This window comes from Typopeltis vanoorti, chromosome 12, assembly GCF_054136105.1.
Source record: "Typopeltis vanoorti isolate ZY-2024b chromosome 12, IOZ_Tvanoo_1.0, whole genome shotgun sequence".
Taxonomy (NCBI): domain Eukaryota; kingdom Metazoa; phylum Arthropoda; class Arachnida; order Uropygi; family Thelyphonidae; genus Typopeltis; species Typopeltis vanoorti.
Window position 1 is genome coordinate 121,766,099 of NC_143560.1, and position 27,616 is coordinate 121,793,714.

Below are 27,616 nucleotides of genomic sequence, written 5' to 3' on the forward strand. Positions count from 1 at the left end.
GAAAAGAAATAAAAAAGACATATGCATAATCATCTCTTACTGAAATATATCCTCAAGAGGAACAGGACAAAGCCATGTTAATCTCATTCTAGTGCATTTCATTACACTTATTCGGTCCAATATTTGTCAGTTTGGCGTGGTTCAAGTAACTTGAACCACGACAAACCATCAGGCTAGGTTACCTGGCCCTTTTTAAATTCTTCTTCGTCTATCGACGCATGGTTGTGTTTTCCGGCTGGTTCGTTTTCGTGGAAAGGAAGAACCAGAACCAGACACCTTCATATGAGATCACGTAACTTTTCTATGAATGGAAATTTCTTATAAAACGCACTCGAACACCAGATAAAGAAGATGGCGGAAACATTCGCCTCAAGGTCTTTCCTTTTTATTATTTAATCTAACCAAGCAGAATATCTTGAATATTGCTGCCTTAGTCATCTTTAGTTTTTCTTGTGCTTCAAGTCTTCTTTACTCATCTTCCACCACCCATTCTGTTTAAGTACCATATATCCACCTATAATTACACACACATTCTGGAATGTTAGTAATGCTACAACAATCAATCCTTTCTTCATACGGCTCTAATGACGTTTCCATTTTTTCGTTCCCAAATTTAACTAAAGACGAACAGATAGCCTCAAAAACTTTTAATACAGAAAGTTCCATCTAATCTAAACATAAACTGCCAGTTGTGACCACATGTTAAGCACACTGACGTTACTTTTATGTGAGCTTACGGATGTAGCACGATCTTGAATTAAATGGGAGAGAAAGTGGTTGATTTTTGTCGGTATTTTAGCGGTTTGTTAAAAAAAAAAATGGCGAGGGAGGGAAAATGAACTTATCCTCCCTAGGCACGTTGGCATATAACCAATTTATCGTGAATCTCATATCTTCAGAAAGTACACAAAAACTTGCCAAGTTAATTGTAATGGTTTTTGTTGTTTATTATTATATTATATAAGCCTTTTTATTATGTAAATAGATGCTTTCATAGCTTACTGGAAACTTGCGTGATGTACTTCAGTGGAAGAAAGACATAGGTATCTTCTCATCACCAATTACCATAATTTTTTTTATAGAATGGATTCCAGAGTTTTAGATAATCATTTGACTAATTAAATAGGGTTTTCTCCCTTTAAGAAACTGGAGATTTTATTTACACAACGTGAAAAATTCTTTACAACACGCACACACATGATGTAGTAGCCTGGATTGGATTAAGATTGGATGGCGGTACTTTTCATGTGGTACGAAAATATGCATGGTAAAAGGTGGCTACCATCCAGCCTACCAATTTCGCAAACATTAGGCTTAGGGGAATGAAACAGCGTTAGAAGATCAATTGTATTTTAATAGTATAAATATCATGTACATTATACGTATCTATTGCGCTTTCTGTTAATGTTATTACCTCATTCATAAACTACGGGGCTCTCTTCGTAAAGTAGGTACTTGCGTATCACGAATAACGAGCAAAAAAAAAAAAAAAAAAAGAAACCATTTTTGAAGGCGTAATATTTATTGACGATATTGTGCCCCTGATAGTGGAATATGCATAACCTTCTCAGCCAACCTGCTTGCATACGTCAGCAGAACTGCTCTAGCTACAAAAAAACAAAACAAAAAAAAAACATGGAATTATAAAGACATTTATGCCATTACCAAAACAAATATATATATATATATATATATATAATCTTTAAGAAAATAATCAATTAGTCGATTACGAGTAATCTTTAAGCAACTCTGATCAATTGACTATTCACAACAATGCGAGTTCACATCAAACATGTTGCACTGCTGTGGAATTCCACATAACAAAAAAAAAAAAAAAGTTTCAGCACGAATTTCGTGCGTGTTAATGGTACTTTCCTTTTCTCTCTCTCACCGAAAAGCAAGAAATTAACAGTGTGAAAGAAAGAACGTAATAAACTTTTAAAATAGAAACTTTAGCTGCCCATCGTCACAACCATCCTACAACAACTTCCCTAGAACTTGGGTCAAAAACGGCGAAGGGCCCAGAACGGTGATGATGGTAGATTACTGTTATTAAGTTAGATTCGGTAGCAATTTGCGCCATCTATTATCCGAGATGATGACGAAATATTTTTTTTTTCCCTTTCTCTTCTTATTCTAGACCTTAGCCTGTAGACTACAAAAATATAACAATACTTGTAGTAGAACAAAATAGAAAAAAAAAAATGAAAACTGTCTATTTCTTTAGTTATCTTCTTGTTTTATTTTCTTCCACGTATAGCTGAAGTTCATTAATATTAAAGAAAACAAAATAAAACAAAAAATTCTAATATCCATTCAATTATATTAAAACTGCAGGAAACAAGCTTAATAGCCAATCGGATTGCTAGAAACATTAAAACAAAGCATGCGATGACCCATTACAACAATTTTCCAGAAAACGAGTTTAAATCCCCGAAATGTAATTGAATACTTTGCCTAATACACAACGAATTAGCACCCACGTATCCTTCCCCACAGGAACCGGATGATTTAAAAACCGCGTAGTTTCGCAAGAATAAGATCGGGTAATAAATCTTCCAAAGGGTAGGCGAATTAAACCTTTCCAACGTGGCAAGAAGTATATCTAGCCGAGAAAAAGACTGCATTGGAAAATGAGTCTAGTTGGCCGCAAGAGCATCCATCATGTTCTCTTTAAGGTAGCTATTTATAAGAAGTGAAAGGGCATCAAGCATCCCCCAGACTCCCGCAATATTTATCGCTGACCAAAATATTCACATAACTATGAAAGGAGATTTGTTTCAGCTAATTTGAGCAACTCGGTAGGTAGGCAGAGAGAGAGAGAGAGAGAACAAGTAATAAAATAGAAGTTAATGCTTCATTCGATAAATAATCGTTTACCATATTGGATTTAGAGAGTTGCGGATAGTTATTAAGGACAGCCCTTATTGTCGGAAATTCAAGTAGCGCTTAATGGTTATGCCCGTTCTAAAGCTATCACAGTATTTAGCATACAGAAGATAAGAATAATAAGTTAATTTCTGGAGAATCAAGAAAAATAATCTAATCTATCAACTAAATTTGTGTAAACAAACATGTTGTTGGCCACAGTATGGGAAAACAAATGAACAAATATATATTATTTTATAAAAACTAGCGTACTATAGTGCATTGGTTTAAGAGGGCGCTAAGATCGATTATGGGAAAAGAAAATGTGATTCGAGTAACGGAACGGGGAATTATGCAGTCGATGTTCAATATGGAATACGAACTTTATTAATATAATTTATGCGGTAATAATTTCATGGTGAAAGAGAGAGAATGATAATCGAATTACAATATATCCATTGGATTCTGATGCTGAATACAAACGAAAACAAGAATGTTCACCGAATCGCATCTTAAATACTTAGTTGACTTGCACTGATTTCTGCTAATATGGTTCAAAAGGTATGCTGGCAGATTGCTTTGTGATAACTTCAATGGTAATGTTGATTAGAGTAAAAGTAACGATATTTAGTAATATTCAGCGTGACGGTAAGTCAAGCTTCCCACTGCCTCATTACGTTTTTATTGTACTAAGCTGCTTTTGGTGTTTTCATCCGCTGACATGAAATGGCATTTGCGACAGTTTCATATACAGTAGTAACTGTTGCTAAGTTAGGCCACGTGAATCTAATCTATCTATGATTTATGAACAGTCGGTATTTATGCATTTATTTTCAAATCTGGCCGAAAATACATTTCTCGAAAGCGTTGCCCGACATAGTTGAGTCGCTGTAGAACTCGTTAGTGTTATTTCTAACTATAAGCCGCATATTACATAACAGCCCAAGCAGTTTGTTATTATTGCCAAATAGAGCTCTTCTATTGTGTTTGCATATGAAAGGGGGGGGGGTGGGAGGTAACGTACAATGAAGTGATCAGTTTTCTTTTCGTATAGTATTTTTTTAAAAAAAACTTCTATGAAGAGCTATGACTTTCAGTAGCATTGTAGCACTGAGTCTATTCATGGATTTTCCACAGGCTAATTTCACTTAGGGATTGGCAACCAGTCCATCTGCTAAAAATATAATAATACGCACGAACAAGTAAGAAAAGATACAATAAAAGAAAGGTTCCCTTTTGTATTACAACGCTGACCATCTATTGCACTTGAAGGATTTTTTTTCCCCACCTTTTCAGTCTGGCTTTACCGCAGAAGGAGTCGCCGTTCAGAGTGTGCCGTTTCGTGTTTGTTGTTTCTTGGCACTTATAGCTGACGGAGCGAGGGTGCTTGCAGTGCATTGTGATTGTTGGCCTACTCTTTACCTATAAAAAAGAGAACATACGGAATGGAATCTTAACTTCTTTTTGTGTGTGAAATACTGTTTGCATGGTGGATCACAAAGAAGTCCACATGTTACAGGCAGCTCAGGCAGAGAAACAAGTTGGGAACTCCTGTTGCACGAGATATTTCTTTACTTCTTCAAACTAATTATACAGCAAACAGAATTTACTTGGGTGTGCTGAAAATCAAACCGCACAAATCAGCTGCGCATTTCTTTTGCGACCATCACAAATTACTTTTACAAGTTTACAAATCACGTCTTCAGAAATGTTATATTATTTTTAACAAAACTAAACTTATCCTCTGTTAACTGCTATTCACATCTCACGTATTATTTTTCTTAGGCTGATCGCTAAGCTGTCTTTTACGAAATATCATATTAGATTTTCTTGACCATCACTTATAACTTCAGTTGACTTGAATTTCTAACAGCACGCAGCTAACTGCCAGAGACGACGTAGAGGCGGTTATTACCACAATACTTATCAACCCCTACATAAGAAAGGTTGCCAAATCTATAACACATCGGTGCCGTGCATGGGAAACAGATGGAATAAGTAAGAATCGCTTAATCTGTTTTCTTCATCAGGATATTCCTTGTCCTTGAATAGGGCATGTCTATTCAAGAAACACATCAACAGGTCTTATGTTTTGACTAAGGTTTGAACTAATGTCTTCGTCCAATATGTTCCCTGACTCCCAAGAGTACTGATTAATTTTGACGAGATGCCTAATACATCTGACACCCCCCCCCCTCCCCATCAATAACTACTTCCTTCATAACAATTAACTCTTCTTTAGCTAACTCGAGTCACCACTTAATCTTTACTTCGAAGCATTTTTTCGTTTTTCTTGACTTCTCGGTTGATACTACAAACGCAAACGGATGAGTTTCTTCATTTCTACTTCCTCTTTCAATTCCATTGCAAAAACTGCTATTTTACATTAGGAATGCTTCACACAGTGATTAACATTCAACTTTAATTTGTCCTCCTCAGTCTAATAGACGAGGTTTAATGAAAGGGAAAATATGCCATCTTTGCAAATAGGCACGATTAAAGATTTTTTTTTTTTTTCCTGGGGGAGGAAGCGGATATCGAGGAAGTAGTAGAGTGGAAAAAAAAAAAAAACTGACACGCTATCCTAGAACAAAAGCACTATGATATCACGCGAACACATAACGCACGGACAAGACCGTGCAGGTCTGATATGTATTGCGTTGTTAACATATGTTACGGCTTTTCGTATCTTATTGTACGCCCATTAAATGTTTGTTTCTTTAGTACAGTATTTAACTTGGAAATGGTCGAGTGTTTAGATTACCACAAAATAACGAGTATATCAAGTCTCTAAACTTGGCTTGTTCTTAGGCTAGTTTGTCTCTTTGCCAGCGGAAAAGAAACCGAAATTCCTGGAGGGGAACACTCGAAGCTTTAAAAAAAAGCGTGTTTCAGAAACCTGATGGAGAAGCTGACCGACAGTAGTTTGGAGTTATCTTTGCAGAATCCTTATTAGGGATCAAGAGTGTGCAGATAAAAAAAAAGGTCGTGTGACAACTTAATGTAAACCCGTTGCAATATTGCGAACGCGCAGTCGAGTACTGAATTTGAAAACTCCACGAGATGCTGAAACCTTGTTTTATGTCTAACTTTAGACAGTCACAATTTCCGGTAAAGCAACTGTCAAAGTCATGTATTTGTATAATGATTTATCTTCTGAAACTCATCTTTTGCATTCAGACTCCGCCTCAAAACTAAACTTATTGTATCAGGGGTTTCTTCTCTTACAACCAACAGCTGACCACGACACGTCCTAATGTAATTACTCACGCTAAAGCTGACCGACAGTAGTTTGGAGGCCCAAATTAGATATTCTCTTCTCCCCCAAACGAATTTGTTCTTAGTCCTACAGCATTTCAGTATTTCTGTTCAATCAGTCTAAATACGAGAACTTTCTTCATTACATCCAGTGTTGCAAAGCGAAGCTTGTCATAAACTTGTTTGCATAAACCCCATAGTGGAGAAAAATTTCGAGAACAAGTTTTCGGATCAGGCTAAGTTACCCCCCTTAGACGAGCTGATTGGTTACCATTACACTAAGCCAACGAGGGAGATGCATGAGGCAAGTTTATGTGCGACAGTCATTGTGTTCTATGACTATTTGTTTGGAAGGAAAATCTTGCGTTGATACACACAAGGTATCCTTGAACTTCGTAACCCGATCCAGGATAAGGTGGTTAGCCCTGTGCCTATAAATATACTTTGTATGTTTAATTGCGTATGTTCTCCTGTTCGTTTGCCCTATATGCGGGATGAAAAACCAGACCTTTCGGAGAAAAAACACCTGCATCTCCGTATGAGACAGGATTCGAACCCATGTCTTTCCAATGTCGAAACTAACTGAACTGCAGAGGTCCTCCTAGCATATTTTCACCAAAGTATGTATTCTCTTCTCCCCCATTTTTTAATCTAATAATTCTCAGAACTATAAGTTTCTATAATTTCTTCTACGAAAATTATAAGTTTCAAAAATTGTTATTCATTTGTTTTCTTAAGCCTTCGATGTATATACGAGGGATAAATCAACAGCAGTTGTAATAGATTTATTGTGATAGCGCCCACCCTAAAGAGCTCTCAGTGAAGTTGAAAAGCAAATGACAGTTTGAAGTCGGTTTTATATGCATAAACTACTTCTCAACATAATTCCTCTCCTTTTTAATATATATTTTTTTGTAATAAGTTTCAAAACTGTTGTACAATTCTTCAAGTCGTTTTTGGAAAACTGTTTTCACCTTTCCTTTGACGTTTTCGTCATTTTCATATTGCGTATCCTTGAGATGAGTCTTCAGTATGAGGAAATAACCAGGAATCCTATTGAGCCAAGTCCGGGAAGTGAGTAGGATGTTCCACAACTTCATTCACTTCACAAGCTACCCAGAGGATGAGTTTCGAAGTTGTGGGACATCCTTACCATAGCCCAGACTTAGCTCCATCGGACTCGGGATTATTTCCCAAATTAAAACTTGTTTCAATGGGTGGGCGTGTTGATGATTGCAAAAAATTAAACCAAAGGTTAAAAATGATTGCTAAACCTAACGAAGTGTTTTTTTTTTTTCTACGAACAGCTTTGAAAAACTTTGTTACATGGTGGAGAAATTGTATCGAGAGGGGTATGACTATGCTGTCTGAAAATTAAGTAGACTTCAAATTAAGTTTTCTTGTTTTTATTTCGCTAACATAGCCGTTTTGAGTAAGGGCTATCGCAGTAGAGGTATTACTTTTGGAATGCCCCTCGCATCAGAAGTGAATTAAAAATGAAAGGCGCTAAATACGGAGAGCTTCTCTAGTTTTCTTAAAATCCTGTTATGTGGGATGCTGAAATAGGAAAAATCTCTGAGAATTTTATCATCAGAATTTCGTTCTCCATTTCTTCTACATCCAAAAAAAAGAAAGGGGAAGTTCAGTTACTGCTATGAGTTTATTAATAGATTGTGTCGGAAGTGCTATAAAAACAATTTCTGATTCGGGGAACGAATGTTATTTTATCGGGAAAATGCACGTCAAATCATCATGAATACAGATCCTACGTTTAAACAATGAATGAGATAGCTCCAAACATGAAGACTCATTTTTCAGATAAAGGATGAAAACGGGAGCATTCTAACTGAGAAAAATCGCATTGGGCCCCTGCAAAATTCCTTCTTGGTGCTCACGACGCAACCGAACATAGAAAAATTCTTGACAAGCAAAATGTTGAGAATAGCACTCGTGTGCCCACTTACATCTCCGTGCATTTGACTGACACAGAGAGCATGCGTTTCTTGTTCGACTACAGGCAGCTCATCCATTTGTTTTTCTTTCCCTCTATGCATTCCTGATTAATGCTCTTTCATCTGCTTTTCAACCTTGCCTAACCATTTCTTCTCCTGTTATTCCCAGCCCAACATCCAGGTCGAAAGGAAGACGAGTTAATTTATATCTTTCGTGATATTCTTACAACCACGCCAACGCACAGATCTATCCCCGAAGGTTCGAACTGAAGGCGTAATACTTGCTCTATAAACTTAGTATTATCATCATATTACTGTTTACTCCCTTCGAGTTAATTTTAAATCTAGCCTTTAGCTTAAGCCTACCCAAGGCACTTCTGTTATGTACGACAGGCTTTTAACTTTTCGTTGGTGAAATAGCCTTTAGCTTAAGCCTACCCAAGGCACTTCTGTTATGTACGACAGGCTTTTAACTTTTCGTTGGTGAAATTCACATGAGAAAGCGTAAACACCATCTAAATATTAGGTATCTACTTCTTTGTTATCGCAGATACTTCAGCTAATAGTTCCACTTGGATTTTGCATTTTCCTTGGTGGTTTTGAGAAGTATCCTGAAGTAGTTTCGCCCAGTAAGAGACCTCATTTCATACAACACCCAGCATCAGAAAATTTGATAATTTTCTGATGCTGGGTGTTTTAGTACTTTTAATTCAACTCCATCCACTTGGCATTTGTCTCTGTGTACAATCCAAGACAGTAAGTGCATATAGTTTTTTATATGAATGCCAGTCATTGCCATTAGTATTTGCTGCAGTTGCTTTTCAGGCAATCATGTAGCTACTTCGAAAAGATATTCGAGTTGGTTTAGAGATTCTTTCTATAGAAACTTTAGTCGGATGAATTTTTTTTTCTATATTAAAAACTGAGGTATTTGTATTATTTTTCTAAGTCATCCTCGAATCAATGTTATGCAAAGCAAACAGTGGACTGCTAACTAAGCTCAACTGGACACACACACATTAGGATATTTTTAGCGAATGCCATTTGCACCTCCCCTCTCCTTGCAGGTGCATTTGCCACGTGACTCTCGCGTCTCGACCACGGACAATAACACATATGCCTCCGAAGTAGTTTCTTAAAAAATTACATTTTAAACGTCCTGTTCTCTCCATCTCCTTTTGAGTTTTCTCGCTCCCCCCAACATCCACCGCTGTCCTTGCAGTATTATGTCGTCGCAGACCGTCTGTGTTCTCCTCTCGCTTTATATCTCCTGCAGAAACTATAATGAAACGCCCTCTATCGATCATATCGGTCTGCGTGTCGCAGTTCATGCAAGTAACCCGCACCAGCACGCTGGTCTACGTTGTGACTACAGTCAGAAAGTGCTAATTTAGTGCTGCACTACGGAGTTGTGATGGTTGTTCCGAAGGACCATGCTTGACCTCTCTCTCCCACACGAATCGCAAAGTCCATTTCTCTGAATGACGATGGGAATATTCTCCCTTTCGAACGTAGCCTTGCATTTCTGCGAGGTTGTTTTGACATTTCTTATGAGTAATATCTTCCTGCGATGTGCATGTTAGGGCACTAGAGGCAGCACTTAAGAAAAAAATGTTTGGTGTTTTGCACTAATCTGTTCTTCGGACTCTCTCTGATCGTTTTATTAATTATAAAAAATTAACACAATGATTTAAATGAATAATTAAAGAATAATTTTAAAAAATAAGAAAAACATGACTTACTGCTCATATTTCATTGGTTGTAACAGGAGCACCTTCTGAGAGAGGGAGGGAGAGAAAGAGAGAGAGCCCAAAACTCTAAAACAACGTTCAAGGGTAGCATGCGTCATGTCTTTAGATTTCTAGTCTCGTCGCATCTTAAGTTTAGGAGAAAGCACATTAGAGCTGCATTGCAGGGTAGTGATTATTCCGAGGGACCATGCTGCTTGACACTCTGTCTCTCACCACACACACACAAAAAAAAAAAAAAAACATGTCGCACTTTATATTCAGGAGAACCAATGAACAATCAGAAATATTTCCACAATAATAACACGATAAAACAATTTATTATCGATATCTTGTAATACTCACTTTGATATTGGCAGATAGTAAGAAAGATTTAATTTTGGATAGCGAATCAGTGTCTCACAAATCTCCAGAAAAAGATGATCAGATTTCAAATGGATTTTATGAGGCATCTTCGTTTGATTCTTCTGAGCTGTGTAGTGTTGGCGGACGATATCATTAGGCACGATGCAAGATTCGTCGGAAGTAGATGATTAGGATTAGTAGTTTTAAAAAATGAACAGCGTACTCTCTTGTACATTAGCTGTAGCCAAGTGTCGAACTATAAACACATAACGGATGTCACCTTTTGAATGTTATTTTACAGTCTCCTCTCTCTCTCTCTCTCTCTCTGAGATGTCCTTTTAAAGTGGCGAAATATAACAGCCAGCAAATCCTAATGTTTATTTGCGTCACATTTATCTTCCGGAGGATGAGATCACATGCTGCGTACTATATTAATTGAATTGAACTGCAAGAAGTTGACGAGGCTAGGGACTTGGGGGTTATTATGGACTGAGAACTAAAGTTAGAGGGCATATTGCAAAGGTGGCCAGAACATTACATCAAATTACATGGTTGTTGAAGAACAGTAACTTCCCTATCCCCACACTGAGAAGTGGGGGATAGAGAAGTTACTGTTCCATTTTATAAGGCATCAATAAGACCTCATATGGACTATTCTGCACAGATCTGGTCACTTGGATTCCTTGGTGATGAAGAAACGGCGGAGAGGATCCAGAGGCGAGTTACAAAGATTGTTGCAGGGTTTGTGGAATGTTTCCAACGAGGATAGATTGAAGGTCTGTGGGCTCCAAAAAGTAGCTGATAGACGTAAGAGAGGAGATATGATAGTGACATAAGTTATTAGGGTTTTATAGGATTAATACTGATGACTTTTTTCTGAACAGTGTAAGAAGAGAGAGAACGAGGGGCCATCCATGGAGATTGTGGAAGAGTGTGGTCAACAAGGGTGTTGGGACTAGATTTTTTCCTTGGAGAATGGTGAATGTGTGGAATTCGTTACCAGAGGTAGTTGCTTCGTCATTGAATGAATTTAAGAAGTATGATAGGTATTGTGTGAAGAATGGTTAGTGTGTCAATGTAGGGTCTCCCGCAATGAGCCTTCCGACTCCAACACACCGTTATTATTATTATTTATTATTATCAGCCACTATTAACTTGATTAGTAGGTCTGACATGAATGCTTCTCTAAAGAGTTTATTATTCTTTTATATCGGAAATCACAAAATAACAACCCCACCGAATGGTTAGCGGATTTGCTCTCCAACTGACAGGTTATGTGTTCTAATCATACCGTAAGCATGGCTTAGCGAATCCGCTCTTTCACTGGGCAGTTGGCTCGAATCCCACTGTGGCCAGGAGTTTTTTTGAGTGCCTTAGGTAGACGTATTTCATGGTCCGGTGTGAGACCATGAATTTTGTAAAATTGAAAATTTGTAGAAAAATAATTTTAATCGAATGGGACGTTTTTTGATTGGTATTCATATACGACCGAAATTCCACAAAAGGTAGAAAATATTTTAAACATAAGATTATATTGAGGACCAAAAATGATTAAGCGATATAAATAGTCCTGCTAAGGATTAATAAATGAAACGCACAGTTTTAGAAAAGAGTCGTCCTTCACCGACATCCAAGGATGAAGTGAATCGCAAATTATCAGACTAACGTCGTCCTAGCGAAGCAATCTTTTAAATGCTGTTAAAGAGGGACTCAAAATTGAAACTTTATCTCAGGCAACACTAGGTCGCAACACATATTCATAATCTTCATCCTCAATCAAATTGAAAATTAACATGGATTAGCAGTTAATCGTGACTGAAAAATGAAAATCTGTTGTGCATAAGGCACAGAATCATTCAATGCCCCCCCCCCCCCACCACCACCACCCTCGCTGTCTGTTCTGTTTGCTTGCGAGTCGACTGCCAACCGTCGTCGTTCCTTGAACACAAGCATTGGTTGCGAGTGTGGGTTGAAAACCGTCTTATTGCTTACCATTCAATTGAGGTATCGAGCACGAGCTGGTCAACACGTTTAGCAGGCTCGCGAAATAGTCCAACAATGGCTACGTCAACACTGCTTTCTCTCTCTTCGCTCTTTCCTTCGTTAAATTTGTGGAGCGAGTATTGAGCATTTGTATCACGTGTGTGCGGCTCGCAGAGCGCTGTTTGATTAGCGGTCACTAAACATTAACGCGACTACTCGTTATTACGAAATGCCCGCGGAAACAAACATTTCCGAAACAGTTGTTGATATACCGACTGTTCCGCAGGTCTCTCGCTGCAATAAAAGAGCTTTAGGAAAACAGCGAAGGTGCCTCGAAGCAGTGGCGCTCTTTAAAGAGAATTTAAAATTTTAAAGTTTATTTCGCATTCCGTTTGCTTGTGTTTATTTTCAAACTTGCGAAGACTCGAAAAGCTATTTTGAGTTTATTGACCAATAATTCAGGAGCGTCGATAATGCTAAGAAAGTTTGTGCAATGCGCCTGGGTTGCAATTCTGTTCCGCTCCTTTTTGCACTTATCGTGGTTGATCCTTGTTGTTGTGGTATTCCAGTCTCTACATGGCGTGTATTCTTCTGCTTGTTTGCCTGAATTGCAGGATGAAAAACCCGAGTATCCGGAGGGGAAAGATCCTCCAACTCCGTGTAAGACCGGCTAACCCACGGATGAAAAAAGTCCTTCTCACAAGAACAAAAGAAGAAAGTAGCATTACTAATTAAGTGGTAATTAATCTCGGGCTGTTTAATCAGACTAATATTGTTAATAGGGATTTGATTTTATACTCCTTCTTGACACGATGAAAAACTAGCTCTAAGTGCTCGTGCAATAGAATAAGCGAGAATACATCCAGGTGTTCCATTTGATGCTTTCTCTGTACTAACTACGTTTCCCTTGAAGAACGAGGGGTGGGGATGGAAACGTGTATGTTGAGAGGTGTTGTGCTGTTAACCATCCAACTATTTGTTAATTTCCAAATTATTTATGCGGGAAAAGTCATCGAATATTTGGAATTGTTCGTTGGACCTTGATTCGAAATCTTTCCCTCCCTCCCCAGTGCACCAAATTCCCTAAACCATCATTGATTGATGTCGTCTACATCTTTTCCATACACACGCGTGTAGTCAGCCCGAATCCTGTTTCAGGCAATAAACATTCGGAGTTTTACTCGCACATTTACTGGAATTATAAAAGCCACTCAAAGCACAGAAATCAACACCTCATTAAGCTTTGATTCAACTAAAACTTCACTAATAAATGGAAGAAAAAGCTTTTTAAATAAGAATTAAGTTTAATAAAAGTCTGCAATAACGTTATTTGTAATGACAATTCCCCCCCCCCCTCCAGTGGATGAAAGGACGCGGAAAGCATACACAGAAAGAGTGGAATATAGGGAACATCTGAGGGAAAGGAGGAGGAGTGTAAGAAAATTCAATTCACTTAATTTTAGGAGACAATTTAACATCAATTATGCGTCTGGTTAACACAAGGTGGCGTACCTAGTTACACACCCCGAGAACGAGATATCTCAATCTTTCTTTTCTGACCCGCAGTCTTTTGGAAGGTCAAATCGTTTTCTGCAGACCCCCTATCCTGGCACGGAGTTGCAGAGATGATTGGACTTCCAGCCCCACTGTTTTTGTGCATTGTTGCGAGCCAGCGGAAGCAGATGAGTAATTTACCCTCTCGCTTGGCAGGCGAAAGAACAGCGGAGCGCGAGCTTCTGTTGACAATGACGGGTTATATGTCTCTGTCAGCGGTCGTCGCCGATAAGGACCACCATTGTATCACTCCTTCGGCACGCGCGCATGACAAGCGCGCGCGAGTTCGTTATGACGGCAAACAACGGCTTCAGCCTTTTTTTTTTTTTTTTTTTTTTAAACACCGTCTTCTTCCCCCCCATTGACATGATTATGCGCCTTGAGAAGAGAGTATGCGAGGGGGATTCAGCCGTTATCTGGCGCCTATTGTGCACCATACCGTTCTTAGTCCGACCCCGACGAGTTAACGCTGACGTATAATGGGCTCGTGCATTGAGAACAGACTCTAGTTAGGAATGTGGCTAATATGGCTCTTTAGCGTAAGAAAGGTAATAACAGTAGCGATAACGCGCTGCCAACACTGACATCAATGGCTCCAATATTTGTCCCATCTTACGGCATGGAATCGACATAATTACGGGGGGAAGAAGCGTCCATCTATCGATGTCTGAATCCCTTTACATAAATGGCGACCTAACGTCTCTGGGGGAAGGGGATATGCTATCGAAAAGAATGTCAGTATGGTAAGGAAATAGTCTGAAAGGGGGGTGGGGGGCAATGAAGATGTATCAGTCGATATTATTTGGATTTGTGCAGCTTTATCGGGTCGGGAATAAACTCGTTGCATGTATCTAAGTGTCTACGCACTCTACAGAAGAACGATTGTAAAGAACGCTCAAAGTGCGTTTCATTCGTCGCGGTGAACTTTAAAAAAAAAAGATCCCGCAACACATTCTCCCTCTCTTGCTCTTTCTCGGAGCTGGATGTTGTTTATTAAGAGTTCGTTCCGATGTCAACGCCAGCGGAATAAAAGAATGAGCGGAATCTGTCTTCTGAGACGAATCGAGAAGAGAAGGCTTGGAGGAAAAGGATCCACTTAAGCTTTACTCGAAATATCAGCGGGAAAATAATAAATAAATACTTTTTATTCTCAACGTGGATATAAAACTAGGCGACGTTTTAACCGAGGTCACTGAGTCAGTGGGGGTGTGAATATTTTCATGCCGTTTTCAACGATGCCCACGCCGCATATTCCTTTTTATTGGCGGCATGTGAATTTTATTTTCCTTCTAATTAACTTCGTTCACAAATCCCCCGCTAAACCATGATGACGTGCTAATCATGTGGAATCACCTTAGGATTGGTTTTTATTTATTAGTGGTTCTTTCTGCCCTTCCGAATGAAACTCGATGGAATTTCTCATTCGTGGGAAGTAACGAACAGACAAACAACTGTAGATGACGCATAATTTTTGGATTAACGTTGATTCTTATTTTGCGTTTTTTTCGTTTGGCCTTCTAAATCTTCCAATGTGACAGGACAGACAGACAGACTTCCTGATTGAAATCACGAAGAATAAACAGAAGTTCGCGCCTGCCAATGGCAACAAGTTCTTTGAGTGTGCGAATGTGTGTGCCTGGATGTGTAGCGATGGGGGGAAACCCCTTAATAGAATGCTGATCTGCTGAAAGCATTTAGCAGATTAAAACGATGTAAACGCAGGAGAATAACCGTAAGAAAGGGGTTGTCACTGTAGAGGAGAAATCGCAGTAGACTTTTGAACAATGACATATCGAAGCGGAGAGAGAGCGAGCGTGATGTTGCATCCCATCGCCAGAAGATGCCAGGTATTTCTTCATTGTATACATTTTCTTTGTGCCCGCTGCTACATGACTTCTTCTCATCGGCATCACCCATCATCGCACCTTCCCGACTACGCACGCTGCCCCTTCATCACCGAGAGCAATATTCTTGACGATCTTCGAGATAAACTTCTTTCCACCATTCGCCTGTCCGAGGATCCATTTATCAAAAGATGCAGATGCACAGATTCGCAAATGAAAATAGATCGAACCCCTGCAATCCCGGGGCGTTTCATGCTTTGAGGAGCAGAAATGTATTTAAAGAATGTTTAGTTTTGCATCTCTTTCGACTAATCTCGCTCGCTGTTCGCATAGAAATCTGCACAACTTGGAGAGAACTTTCTGTACGGAAGAAGAAGACGATGATGTTGCGGCGGAAGTGGTGTGTAAGCATCGCTTGATGGTGCTGCAGCACGGCGGTCTGACACGAAGATTTATAGGAGAGTCATTGTGATGCATCGCAATGAACATGGGAGATGGCATGGTCGTTTGTACACGTTTCTGTCCCGGGCAGATTTTCGTTACAGCGCATGAGCAGTGACGTCACTTATGCAACATTACGAAAACCGGTTGTTTTTCTACTTTGCTAAGCAGGTGTTGTGACAGCAGCAGCGAGTGTTTCACTAATTTATGGGCATCTCTTTAGTTACTCGTTGTGAAAGTGTGTTTCATTCTTTCCTTCTTTCCCTTTGATATCTCTCTCCTTGTCGTTCTGTTAAAGTGAGCTTCGCCCATTTATTACTTCTTTCGTTCTTACTCTTTCTGTCTCCAGAGTTTAATTCGCTGCTCTTCTGCCATTCCACTGTCTCAAGGATGACTCTGAGTTTCTAATTCCTTTCACTGTTTTTTCAAATACTTTTCAAGAACCCTCTGTCTTCATTTTTCTCTTGGCAGATTCACCACTTGACGACATTATACTTTCAAGTGGAAGTAGCAACATTAACTATTGTGGAGGTGCAAATACACAGCTTTTTGTAATCTCACAGATCCCCTCGTGAACAGCCCAGGGCTTCGGACATGAAAATGATACATCGCGACTGGTTCCGACATTGAATCTAATACAGTCTAAAACTTAAAAACGTGAATGGAAAATCATCAAGCAACGACTGGACACCTATCTAAATTTAAAACAGTACCTTTTCTTCATCCATGGCATTTCTTTAACTTATTTAAGAATGGCGTCCGAGGATGCAGCAGTCGCACTTAGTTTTTATGGAAACCAACCTGATGATAAACGCTTCAGGATTAGTCTATGCTACCATTCATAATTAAAAACAAATGAAAACCGCTTTACAGTATAATGTTACCTACGGATATAATCGGGTACAGGATACAATTTCAGGAAGTATGCAGTCGGCGTACGAATCATAACATGGCCTGAAATTTGTTCCTTCATGAAGTTGGTTACTGTATTCTCTGATTCTTTCGCAAACGAAAATTTGAATGTTCCTTGCCAGCGAATATGTAACCTGAACTACTCTCCTTTAGATATCTTTGGCTGATCTCTTGACCAAATCTGTCATATGACACCCCTGAGACTCTTCTAAATCTACAAACTGCCTTGAACTCTTTTAATTCATGTCCATGATTTTTTTTCAACAAAGTTTCAAACCGTAACATTATCTTCTTGGGGGGCGGAACATCTCCCACTCTAACTCCAGATACCCATTTTCTCATTTCTACACGAAATCGGACAGTTATCAATGTCTTTGCTATTAGCAATATTTTAATCAACACCGACTTACCTGGCCGAGGGCCTCTCGTATTAGTTTCACCTTATTTTAACAGTCGACTTTTCAGCACTAATAAATATCCCAAGTGTAGCTACTGATAACCAATCTCACAATTCGTGTAGCGTTCCTCTCCTCTGAAACCTCCTCCCTACAGTAGAAAGATGCTTCAGAGGAGGAGGAGAAGAAGCACGGGATGCTTCCTCGTTTCATTTGATACTATAAAAGTACTAAATGAGCTCACTTTTACAAATTTCTGTTCATTGTTTTCATGAATTGCACGATCACTTCCACTCTTCTGATCCGTGTGTTGAGGCTTAAGTACTGTGAAGAATTCATGTTAGAGGTTTAATGGAATATTAATAGTACTGAGAAAGGATTAAAAACAATTTTAATACTTCCAATATTTCGTCTCCGTCACAGAGATATCTTCAGGGATTACAAAAAAAACCTTTTGTAACAACACACACACACAAATATAATATAATAGTGAGTGAAATTAAAGGCCTATATAGGTGGTGCGCCCTCTATGGGCATTTGCAGGTGACCTAGGATGTAAAGAGGGATCTCTGATAATTAATGTTTCCCAAATTTTGGGAAGTTTAATGCAACCGTATTTGTTTAAGTTCGGTTGATTCCTGAGTGCAGATGCAGATTCAAAGAAAAGTCTTTCTTTTTTGAATTTACTACGGTGGAGCATGGTGGTTTTTTTGCAGGAGATCCTGTGGGTTGTATCCAAAACATGGTCTGCAAGGCCAGATTGACCATAATCGTGGTTGCAGATGTATGACTTGTGTTCTTCTAACTGGATTGTTGCTGATCTGCTTGTATGTCCGAAGTAAGCCAGTTTACAGGCACAAGGTATCCTGTACTCTTCTATACTCTGTACTCTATATTTTTCTGATCCAAATGCCTTCTCTGATTCCGTACAGAAGTAATTCTTGTCTGAGTGAAGACTTTTCCTTTTTTTTTATTCCTCTTTGAATGTTTATCCTTTACTCGCACTGTTCTTATAAGAAGTATAAAAACGCTGTTCAAGCTAAAAAAAAAATGCGAGAAGCTAAATTTTCGATCACTTATGCAAAAGTTCGCAGTAGTATGAAAAACTAAAACTACTAAGTCATATCTTATTTCAAAATAGGCAAAAGATTATAACCATGATTTCCAGTCCGTTGCTAAGAATATTATTAGAAATTTTCTTTCTTTCCCTGGCCTTTCAATCTGGATAATAACACTTAAATCATTTAGCGATTTTGATTCTTTTCTCCGACATCTACATCGAGTGGTGTCCTACCAACAGCAGCTCAATAAGTGCTTATTTTGTTCAGAAAGAAATAAGAAATTTGGGTAGTCTGAATACTAACTATTTCCTAGACGTAATACTTACTCACTACCAGTATCAAAAACCTGAGTCCCAGAACTAAACCATAAGCCTTGCGTGCGTGCTTTAACTGTGTTGAATGGAATTACGGCGGCTTAGGGGATCGGATCACGTTTATATATATATATACAGTATATATAAACGTGATCCGATCCCCTAAATTTATATATATAAACTAAAGGCCAACCCCTTCCCGACCTAATCGGTTTGTTAGGGCTAACTGCCCTTGCAATGCTTCTTTCATTCAACATAGGAAAGATGATCCAAGTGCCCATCTTTTGCAATTTTGTATGCGAATCATACGCCTGCAGCCTTTTCATTTTCTTTCTCTAAAATGTTGAAGCGTCATAACATTGCGTATGACTTTAAAATCAGTTGATTTGTGTTCAGTTCTCATTCCGATATCAAAATGCCAATAATCACTTCGCTTAGTGAGAGATTTTGTTTGTTTACTTGACACGCCGGACTGTTTGCTGTCTCTATGGAATCAATGAACAGCGACTATACATCTCAGGATAAACTCCTCTGCAGATTTCAACAGATGGAAACATCTTTAGCATATTAAAAGTACGCACTACTTAGAAGCATTTTGGTAGTCAAGGCGATGGAATGGTTTGGTTGTTTAACATACGCGAAGCAACCAAGAAGTAGGTACGTTATTATTTTTAAGAATCTTACCAACTGCGATAAACAAGATGTCCTTGGCGAGGCCATGTCTTCAATCGCTTATAATTTTATTAATACGTAAATTTCTCTGCAGACTGCCCTTAACAGGGTTCATTCTTTTTCCTATCCCAGACGTTAGAGTGACAGGTCTACAGAGTTCCCCATGGATTCTGTAACAATCCTTCTTTCTCAATGAACAAGAAGTTATTCATTTACAACCAATAAATATAATAATACAAAATTATTTAATTCGTTAGCCATCTTACCTGGTTTGCCAGTAGTATCTTCCTCCGATGTCCTCTGAAAATCAATGCGATTTATACCTTTCTTTTTTGTGACAAGATGCTATTAAGCTGGATTTTTTTTAAATGAATCCTTGTACTCTAGACTTTCGATTCCGCTTTGATTGCTTGTTAGAAAAATGGAAGAGCATTTTATAACAACCCGACATCTTTATTGCTAAAATTAATGATTTCGATGAATTATCCGCCCAGTATTCAATCGTGATCCAGACTGGACAGTTTGAATGAACTACTATTCTTCATAAACTGAAATTTGTATATAATGGTTTCTTTTAAACTAATCGCCATTTAAAAATGAGATTTTTCACTGCTGGTGCCAAAGAGTGAAATATTTGTTTATTTCATTCTTTGGCACGAATTCGTGGTAGCACGTGCGCACTATCTCGTGCGGGTGTAATTAAAAGCTAACTTACAACGCATTATATAACTGGGAATGAAAATAGCACAATTTCGTGTTCATGCTCGCGAATATCTTCGTTTTTCAGTAATTAATAGGGGCAAACATTTAGTTCAATCTCCAGTATATTTTATTAATGGTAAGTGACATTTAATGATGTAACATAATGTATTTACTAGATTTATTGATGAAAGATAATTTCCAACTTCTTGATCGGTTTTCTTGATTAACACAGACGTTCTACGCCAAAAAGCGAACAAAAAAAATTCAGAATGACTTCTTTATCACTTAAGTTGCAAGCAGAACTTTATTTGGATTAATTAGATTGAGCGGGTACTTCTTTCTGTACTTATTGTATCAATTTAATGTCATCCCTAATCACCAGTTGGGGTTGCCGAGTGGATAGCATCTCCACTAATCCAACGTGCAGACAAGTGCGTATCCAGATTTCATTTTTTTTTTTCTCTCCCCTCATTAATGCTATTCAGAAATTGTAGAATTTGCTAAAAAATTTCAATAATATTAATTACTGAGTAGCAAGCTAAATGGTGGTGAGAAGAGTCCTATCTATATTTATTTAAGTGTAATAGAAAGATGAATATATTTAAGTGAAAACAGATAGATGTCAAAGAGTGGTTTATGGTGGAGCGGACTTTATTAGAAGGCAGGTGACTAGTGGTGTGCCTCAAGGCTCAGTGCTTGGTCCTCTATTATTTAATTTGTACATCGGTGATATTGAGAATACTTTGAAAGGGAATATCCACTTGTTTGCTGATGATGCAAAACTGGGAAGAGCGATAGTCAGTTCAGATGATGAGAATATCTTGCAGCGTGACTTAAATAGGCTAACGGTTTGGGCTAAACTAAATGGCTGCCAGTTCAACGTGGCCCAGTATAAGGTGATGCACTTCGAAAGAATGAGATCACATGCTGTTTACTATATTAATGGAACTGAACTGCAAGAAGTTGATGAGGCTAAGGACTTGGGAGTTATTGTGGACAGAGAACTTAAGTTTCGAGGGCATATTGCAAGGGTTTCCAAAACGTCATATCAAATTACATGGTTATTGAAGAACACTCTGACAAGCAGGGATAAGGAAGCGATTGTCCCACTTTATAAGGCATTAATAAGACCTCATTTGGACTATTGTGCGCAGATCTGGTCACCTGGATTTCTTGGTGATGAAGAAATGGTGGAGAGGATTCAGAGGCGGGTTACGAAAATTGTTGCAGGCCTGTGGGATGTTTCCTATGAGGATAGATTGAAGGTCTGCGGGCTTCAAAAACTAGTTGATAGACTTAGGAGAGGAAATATGACAGAGGCATGTAAATTATTAAAAGGGTTTTATAGACTGATACTGATAACTTTTTAAGACTAGTGCAGGAAGGGAGAGAACGAGGTTTCATCCCTGGAGATTGTGTAAGAGTATGGTTAACAAGGGTGTTAAGGATTAGATTTTTTCCTTGGAGGGTTGTAAATGGGTGGAATGCGTTGCCAGAGGTGGTTGTGAATGCTTCCTCTATGAATGAGGATACTGTGACGTATGACAGGTATTGTGTGAATAATGGTTAGTGTGTTCGCGTTGAGTCTTTTGACTCCATGGAGGCACCTTATAATAATAATAACAATAATAAAATTTTCACTTAAATATGTTTATAATAAATAGAAATTGAAAATTTGTAAATTCACTAGTTCAAAACCTTCTATGCATTCGCTATAAATGATTTATAACTTTAGTTTTGCAATTAATTGTCCATATCTCAACAAATTATAATTATCCTTCTGCGTAGAAGTATATTCAGGATCTAAGTTGATTCCCATAAGGAACTCCCGTTCACTATTCTCGTTTTGTTTATTAAATCTAGCGCGGTAATTCTACGGATTTTCATGAACCAGCTAAGTTGGGTTGTTGATCAGCTTCTTAAAACGTTAGTGTGTAAAGGTGCTTCTACTTAGCACCATGGATTAAAGTAAAGTTAAGAGATTAAAACCAGCTGTGACAGGTTTTCTCCTTAAACTATTCATGGACAGATGAACCTCGTAATACATTATCAAGAGACAGCACGTTCCTTCGTCCCGTGGTTTTAGCTACAATGGGATTAAACTACAAAAACTTATTCTGTGAGGAAAGCAAGGAGTTTAGAAATATTTTAGTAGGTTTGTCTTGTCATGACCAACCAGCTGAGTTGTGCTTTTTAGGATTAACAACTTTACTCTTACTTCAATCTGATATAATTTCACTTTATATAGCGGAGCGGAACATATTTGAATATACTAGAAATGCCACTTGTAGCTCGTAGACGCGTTGAAGAAATAATCAGTTAACTCAGCAACAAATTAAAAGGCACTTGTTACAAATGAAGCCAGAACAACTCTTAATTCTACACTGTCAACAGTTGGACACGTTAACAATGCTGGTTGAGCTGATGATTATCTGTAAAGAGAATAAAACATACAAAATGCTTTGAATTTAGTGATAACATTAAAATAAAAAATAAAAAAAACCTCATGGTACGGAAATACAGCGAGAAAACACCAAATAGTTGACAGCAAAATAAAAAGCGAGGGTAGACTAACAGATGGTGTTAAACGGAGGGAGGAATGTGAAAATAGCAAGTACATAAGGTATGCATCGGACACCCCGCATGTCTCGAGGTTCGATCTAAAATTCATGGGGAGCAAATAATAGTCTGATAATTATAAATGTCCTCTGTTGCTCCGTCATGAATATTTGACAACTATTGACAGTGGCAGAGACGGGGACCTCAATTCTCGTGTTGGAACGAATGATGTGCGGGAAATTAGCGGAAACTTTAGAAAGAAGCTCTCTACGGCACACTAGGAAATTACAGAGTGGGACGACAGGTGGGTCCAAAAAAGAGCCACCTAAAGGAACATGAAAAGCGGAATCTTTATATTCCCTTTGCCATGTGCGCGTGCTCGCTTCGTGTCCCACAGGATAACAGCGTTTATCACGTGAATATTGTGCCGATTGTATATGTTTCAGACTGCCTACCCCAAGTACATTTTAAAAGAGAGGAAGAAAACCTAATGGAAGGATCTTTGACCCTCGTTTGGAGACAAAAAAGACGCTTCTGTGACGAATCCCTCACGTTTGGGTTCAAATGGTTCCATGCAAGGTCTCCGAAGCAAGCACCGTCTTAAATTCACTCTCTGTCTAAGAACATTGGAATCGGTATTTTGATCATTTATCTCTTATTAACATATAAGCTTTATATTTGTGGATAAATTGTTCTTGTTTTTCGCAATTCAGCCACAACTGTATTTACAATATGAAGAAACAATCTTTTATCTTCTTCGGGATGTCAGGCATTTTGTGTCGAAACCAGCTTTATAAATAGACTATAAGTATACGGAATCTTAGTGTAATCAGGTGGATTGTCTGGAAGTTAGAGCAAAGTTTTGTTGTTGTTGTGATATGAATGACTCGCCGGAAACACTCCGGAAAATATGAGAAAATTGTTATTCATCACCGCTCTTCACAGCAGTAAATTCTCAGCGCAGAATGCTTAAGTGACGGGAAAAGACAGACAAGACCTGACTTATCACGTTCTTACCCAGAAATTTATAAACAGTAGAGAGACTAATTTCAAGACCTAAAGGCGCACTTAGAGTTCTCTCTCTCTCTCACATACGCACACACACGCGCGCACACACACGAGTGTTCATGCACAAGTGAAGTTATCGCCAAGTACTTTCTGCGAGCGCCGACAAGTGGGCCGGCCATCGTCACCCTAACAACGGGTGGGATTAGGCTAATCACATTTACACATAATTATCGCTACTAACCGGATTAGTGTCGGGCTAGTGACGCCTGCAAGTTCTATCAAACGCGGGTTTTTACTTCCTTGAGAAGCGGAGACAAGTCTCATTTGCTCATTAATGCTGGTAATTCCTCTCGGTGTAGTTCACGCTTCGCTATAAGTAGAGCCGCGTAAGGGCGACTCACAAGTTACCTGCCTGATTATTGTAAGTGATATCTAGACGTTCCTGTTCTGCTTGGAAAATCCTGTTTTCATTTCTTTATGTTCGAGATGTTTCTTCCGCCACTTCTCATTATTCTCTTTCTCTGCTGATTCCCTCTTAACATTTCTAATAAGTCTGCATTCCTTTCAACTTCTGTTTCGATGTCTACTTTCGTAGAATTGTCTCGTGCAGAACCCACCGTTTCAAAACACAACCCTCTAATCCAGCTGATAATATCTGATTCTTACTTTCAAGGGATGGAATGGTACTTGGTCAGTTTTCCTCCAGGAAACCCGGAGTTTTTCATCCAGCAAAACAGAAAACACAGAGGAAACAGTACAGTAACCTGCGAGGTTCGTGTATCGTCTGTGTCAGCAAATAACAAAACCAGGTTTAACTTCCATATGAGACAAACTTATTCGGTCTTGTAATGTCACGCTTCCCAAAGTTGTAGATTTTTCCAACGCATATTCGATAGCGAACTGTTCTGTACTCCGCTCGGTCGCTAATCACATCACAAGTATTATTCAAAATCTGCCTTACTTGGATTCCACGAAAACATTCTTCACATTTCACTCGGGGGTCTCTAAAGCAAAGACAGGTCACTTCTTTGGCTTTTTGTAAATAATTAACAAGTACTGTAATTAGCTAAGCATTTCTGTCTATTCCAGGCCAGTAGTCTCACAGCCGGAGCTTGTTTATTTCTCTCAATCTCCCTCTGAGACGCCAAGCCTTCATGACTCAATATCCTGCTTAGCATATTTCGCGCCTGAAAAAGTAAAACACGTAGAGCAATAAAGGGTTAAAGTGTGTGTTCATGTAAGATCCGTTCGAGGCTTAAGGTTCTAGTTAAATAATAAATACATTATAAACAATGTTATCAATTTCGACAGTATATTTCGTAGTAAAAAATAATTGGTATTGATAGTAGAAATTACTGGTAACACAGATATATTTTATTGTAAGCTTCATATTGTAGTACAAAATTTTGACAATCCTATGCGTACCAAAGAGCAACAGCTTGTCCAGGTTACGATATGCATAACGTTACAAAAAAGTTATGTAACGCATTATCATTATATACACATATGTTCATCCATATAATATACATATTATATATTATTATAATGTAATAAAATAAAATCGCACATGCTAATATGTACGGACAAAGTTGCATAACATTAATTAGGAACAAAATAAAGCAAAGTAGGTAGTTGAACAGCATTTACATTTTACACCTGAAACAGGAACTTTTTAATACTAATATGCAAAAAACACTCATTTATACAATTATTTTGAACAGAGCTTCCTCATATCTGTGTGAAAATAAATACTCTTTGATTAGAGTTTTGTATTTGTTTGGGTTAGTTTCATTTCTTATTGTTAAAAGGAAGTGTGTTGAATATTTTTGGCGCTAAATAAGTATAATGTTTGTGTATTGCTTCTTTATTTGCTTTTGGAACTATATATTTTAGGTTCTTATGTCTACTAAGAAAAGCATCTTGTTTGATATTTACATATTCGTTGTCGTTTTTTATGAGTAGCAGTACTCTATAAATATCTAAGAGATAATCTGTTTAGTATGCTGTATTTATTACCCATTGCAGTATCCTTATATTTGTTTCTAGTTAACATTTGAATTACTTTATTCTGCGTTGAGACTAAAGGTTTCAGCGTAGTGCGATAGATTCCTCCCCAACTTAATATACCATTTATAGTGTGTTTTGAATCCAAGCAGAATATATTTTTAGCATATTTAAATTTAAAAATCTATTTAGGTAGTAAAGTCTCTTTAACATAATCCTTACTTTATTTGCGACATCGGTGAAATGCGGTTTCCAGCTTAAATACTATCAATTTTTAATCCCAAGTAAGTTATTACATTGACTTTTTCTATTTTCTTGCAGTAGCAATTTGAATTTGTCCTGCAATTCCAATCATGCAAAATTAATTGTGCAGTGAAGTTCTTCATTTTACTTGTTGTATTTTGCAAATTAGAAATATTTAGTTTTTGAAACATTCAGACTGAGTTTATTTGACTGGAACCAATTTGTTACTTTCACAAGATCAGCATTCACGATGGTTTGCATTTGTTCGGTGGTGTCCGTAGAGAAAATTAGTAATGCATCATCTGCAAAAGTATTTATTTTATTGTTAAGTTTAAGATAACAGAAGTCAGTGATATAAATATTAAATAAAATTGGTCGCAAGACAGATCCTTGTGGTACACCGCAGTCTACTCTTTTGGAGTTGCTGTGGCTGTTGTTTATTTTTACAATTTGTGATCTGGCATTTAAATAATTTTTGAACCAGTTTAAGGCAGTGCCTATGACTTCTAATTTTGTTATTAAAATTTCATGTGATACAGTGTCAAAAGCTTTGTATATATCTAAAAATACTGCTAATGTTAGTTTATGTTCATCTAGGAGGTATAAACTGCTTGTGAAGTTCAGTAAAGCATGTTCTGTGCTACTTTATCGGTGTAATTATTGTTAGTGGCGATCGCGTAAGTAACGGAATGTATGCAAACAGTGCAGAGCAATCTGAGAATCAGAATATAAATTATTACTGTTTGAGATCGGGCTGCGGACTAGGATATACCTGAAAGGTAAACGTTCTCCACTAGAATTCAAAAATAGTTAGAAAAAAATAAACTATCTGGAACTACCCGCGAACTTTAAAATATTCATAAAATGCATAAAAATACACTGGATTGTGTCCTGAGGATGAAATAGGCATGCACGTTAGGTATATTAAGTGAGGCATGATCCTCGGTAGGACTTCAGTCGAGCACTCCGAACAGTGTCGTACGATAATTTATCTCACTGAATAAAATAACGAATCGTACTGGAAATCGTAATGCACTCGCGATTTTATGCGGATGGGTGGATGGAGCACGGCTAATAAGAACTTAATGATCTTTGTCCGGCAACGTGAGAGGAGTCAAAAAAAGTGAAGGGCCTTGACCGGCTTGATAGTAAGCTCTGATGTTGTCGAAGCTGAATTATCGATTTAAGATTAAAAATCACTGATGGGTCAACGAGTTCTACTAGTAGATCAACAGAATCGCCATTGGATGTATTGATGGGATCGAAAACTTTTCGCATAAGCGGAAATGCGGAGTAACAAAGGCGCTCTGTCTGAAATAGAGGGATTGCTCAGAGTAATATTGTCACTGCATTACTCTGCTGCATTATTTTTTGTCTTTTTTTCCCCCACTCAGGATATTACTCTAAGAAAAATGGCTGTTAAATATTATTTCTAGCATTATTTTCACGGGTTTAAGATATGTTTGGCCAAATAAAAAATTTTCTCACACTCTGAAAGCCGACCTCGTTATACAAGCTCATAGCATTTGCTTCATTATACTGAGTTCTTCTTTCTTTCTTTTTTTCTTTTTTTTTTTTTTTGAGTGGTGTCGTCACCTGTTCGTCGTATTTTTTTCCCATTCTCAGGCCACTAATCCGCTTCGATGACTGAAGCGCAGGATCACTTGCGTCGCATTCGTCTCGAGACCACAAACCACACGAGACACAGAACATCCCTGATTTTCTCGTCTGCTCAGGCGTGCTACTCTCCTGA

At 38.1% G+C, this 27,616-nt stretch overlaps 1 protein-coding gene across 1 annotated transcript in view; it reads left to right on the plus strand.

The window, feature by feature from the left end:
• Positions 1-27,616, plus strand: part of onecut (homeobox protein onecut) — a 263,632-nt gene that overhangs the window by 127,659 nt on the left and 108,357 nt on the right. Inside the window, exon 4 of the mRNA XM_090402187.1 lies at positions 22,444-22,464. Within this exon, the coding sequence (XP_090258313.1) occupies positions 22,444-22,464 (21 nt within the window). The remainder of the gene's footprint in view (positions 1-22,443; positions 22,465-27,616) is intronic.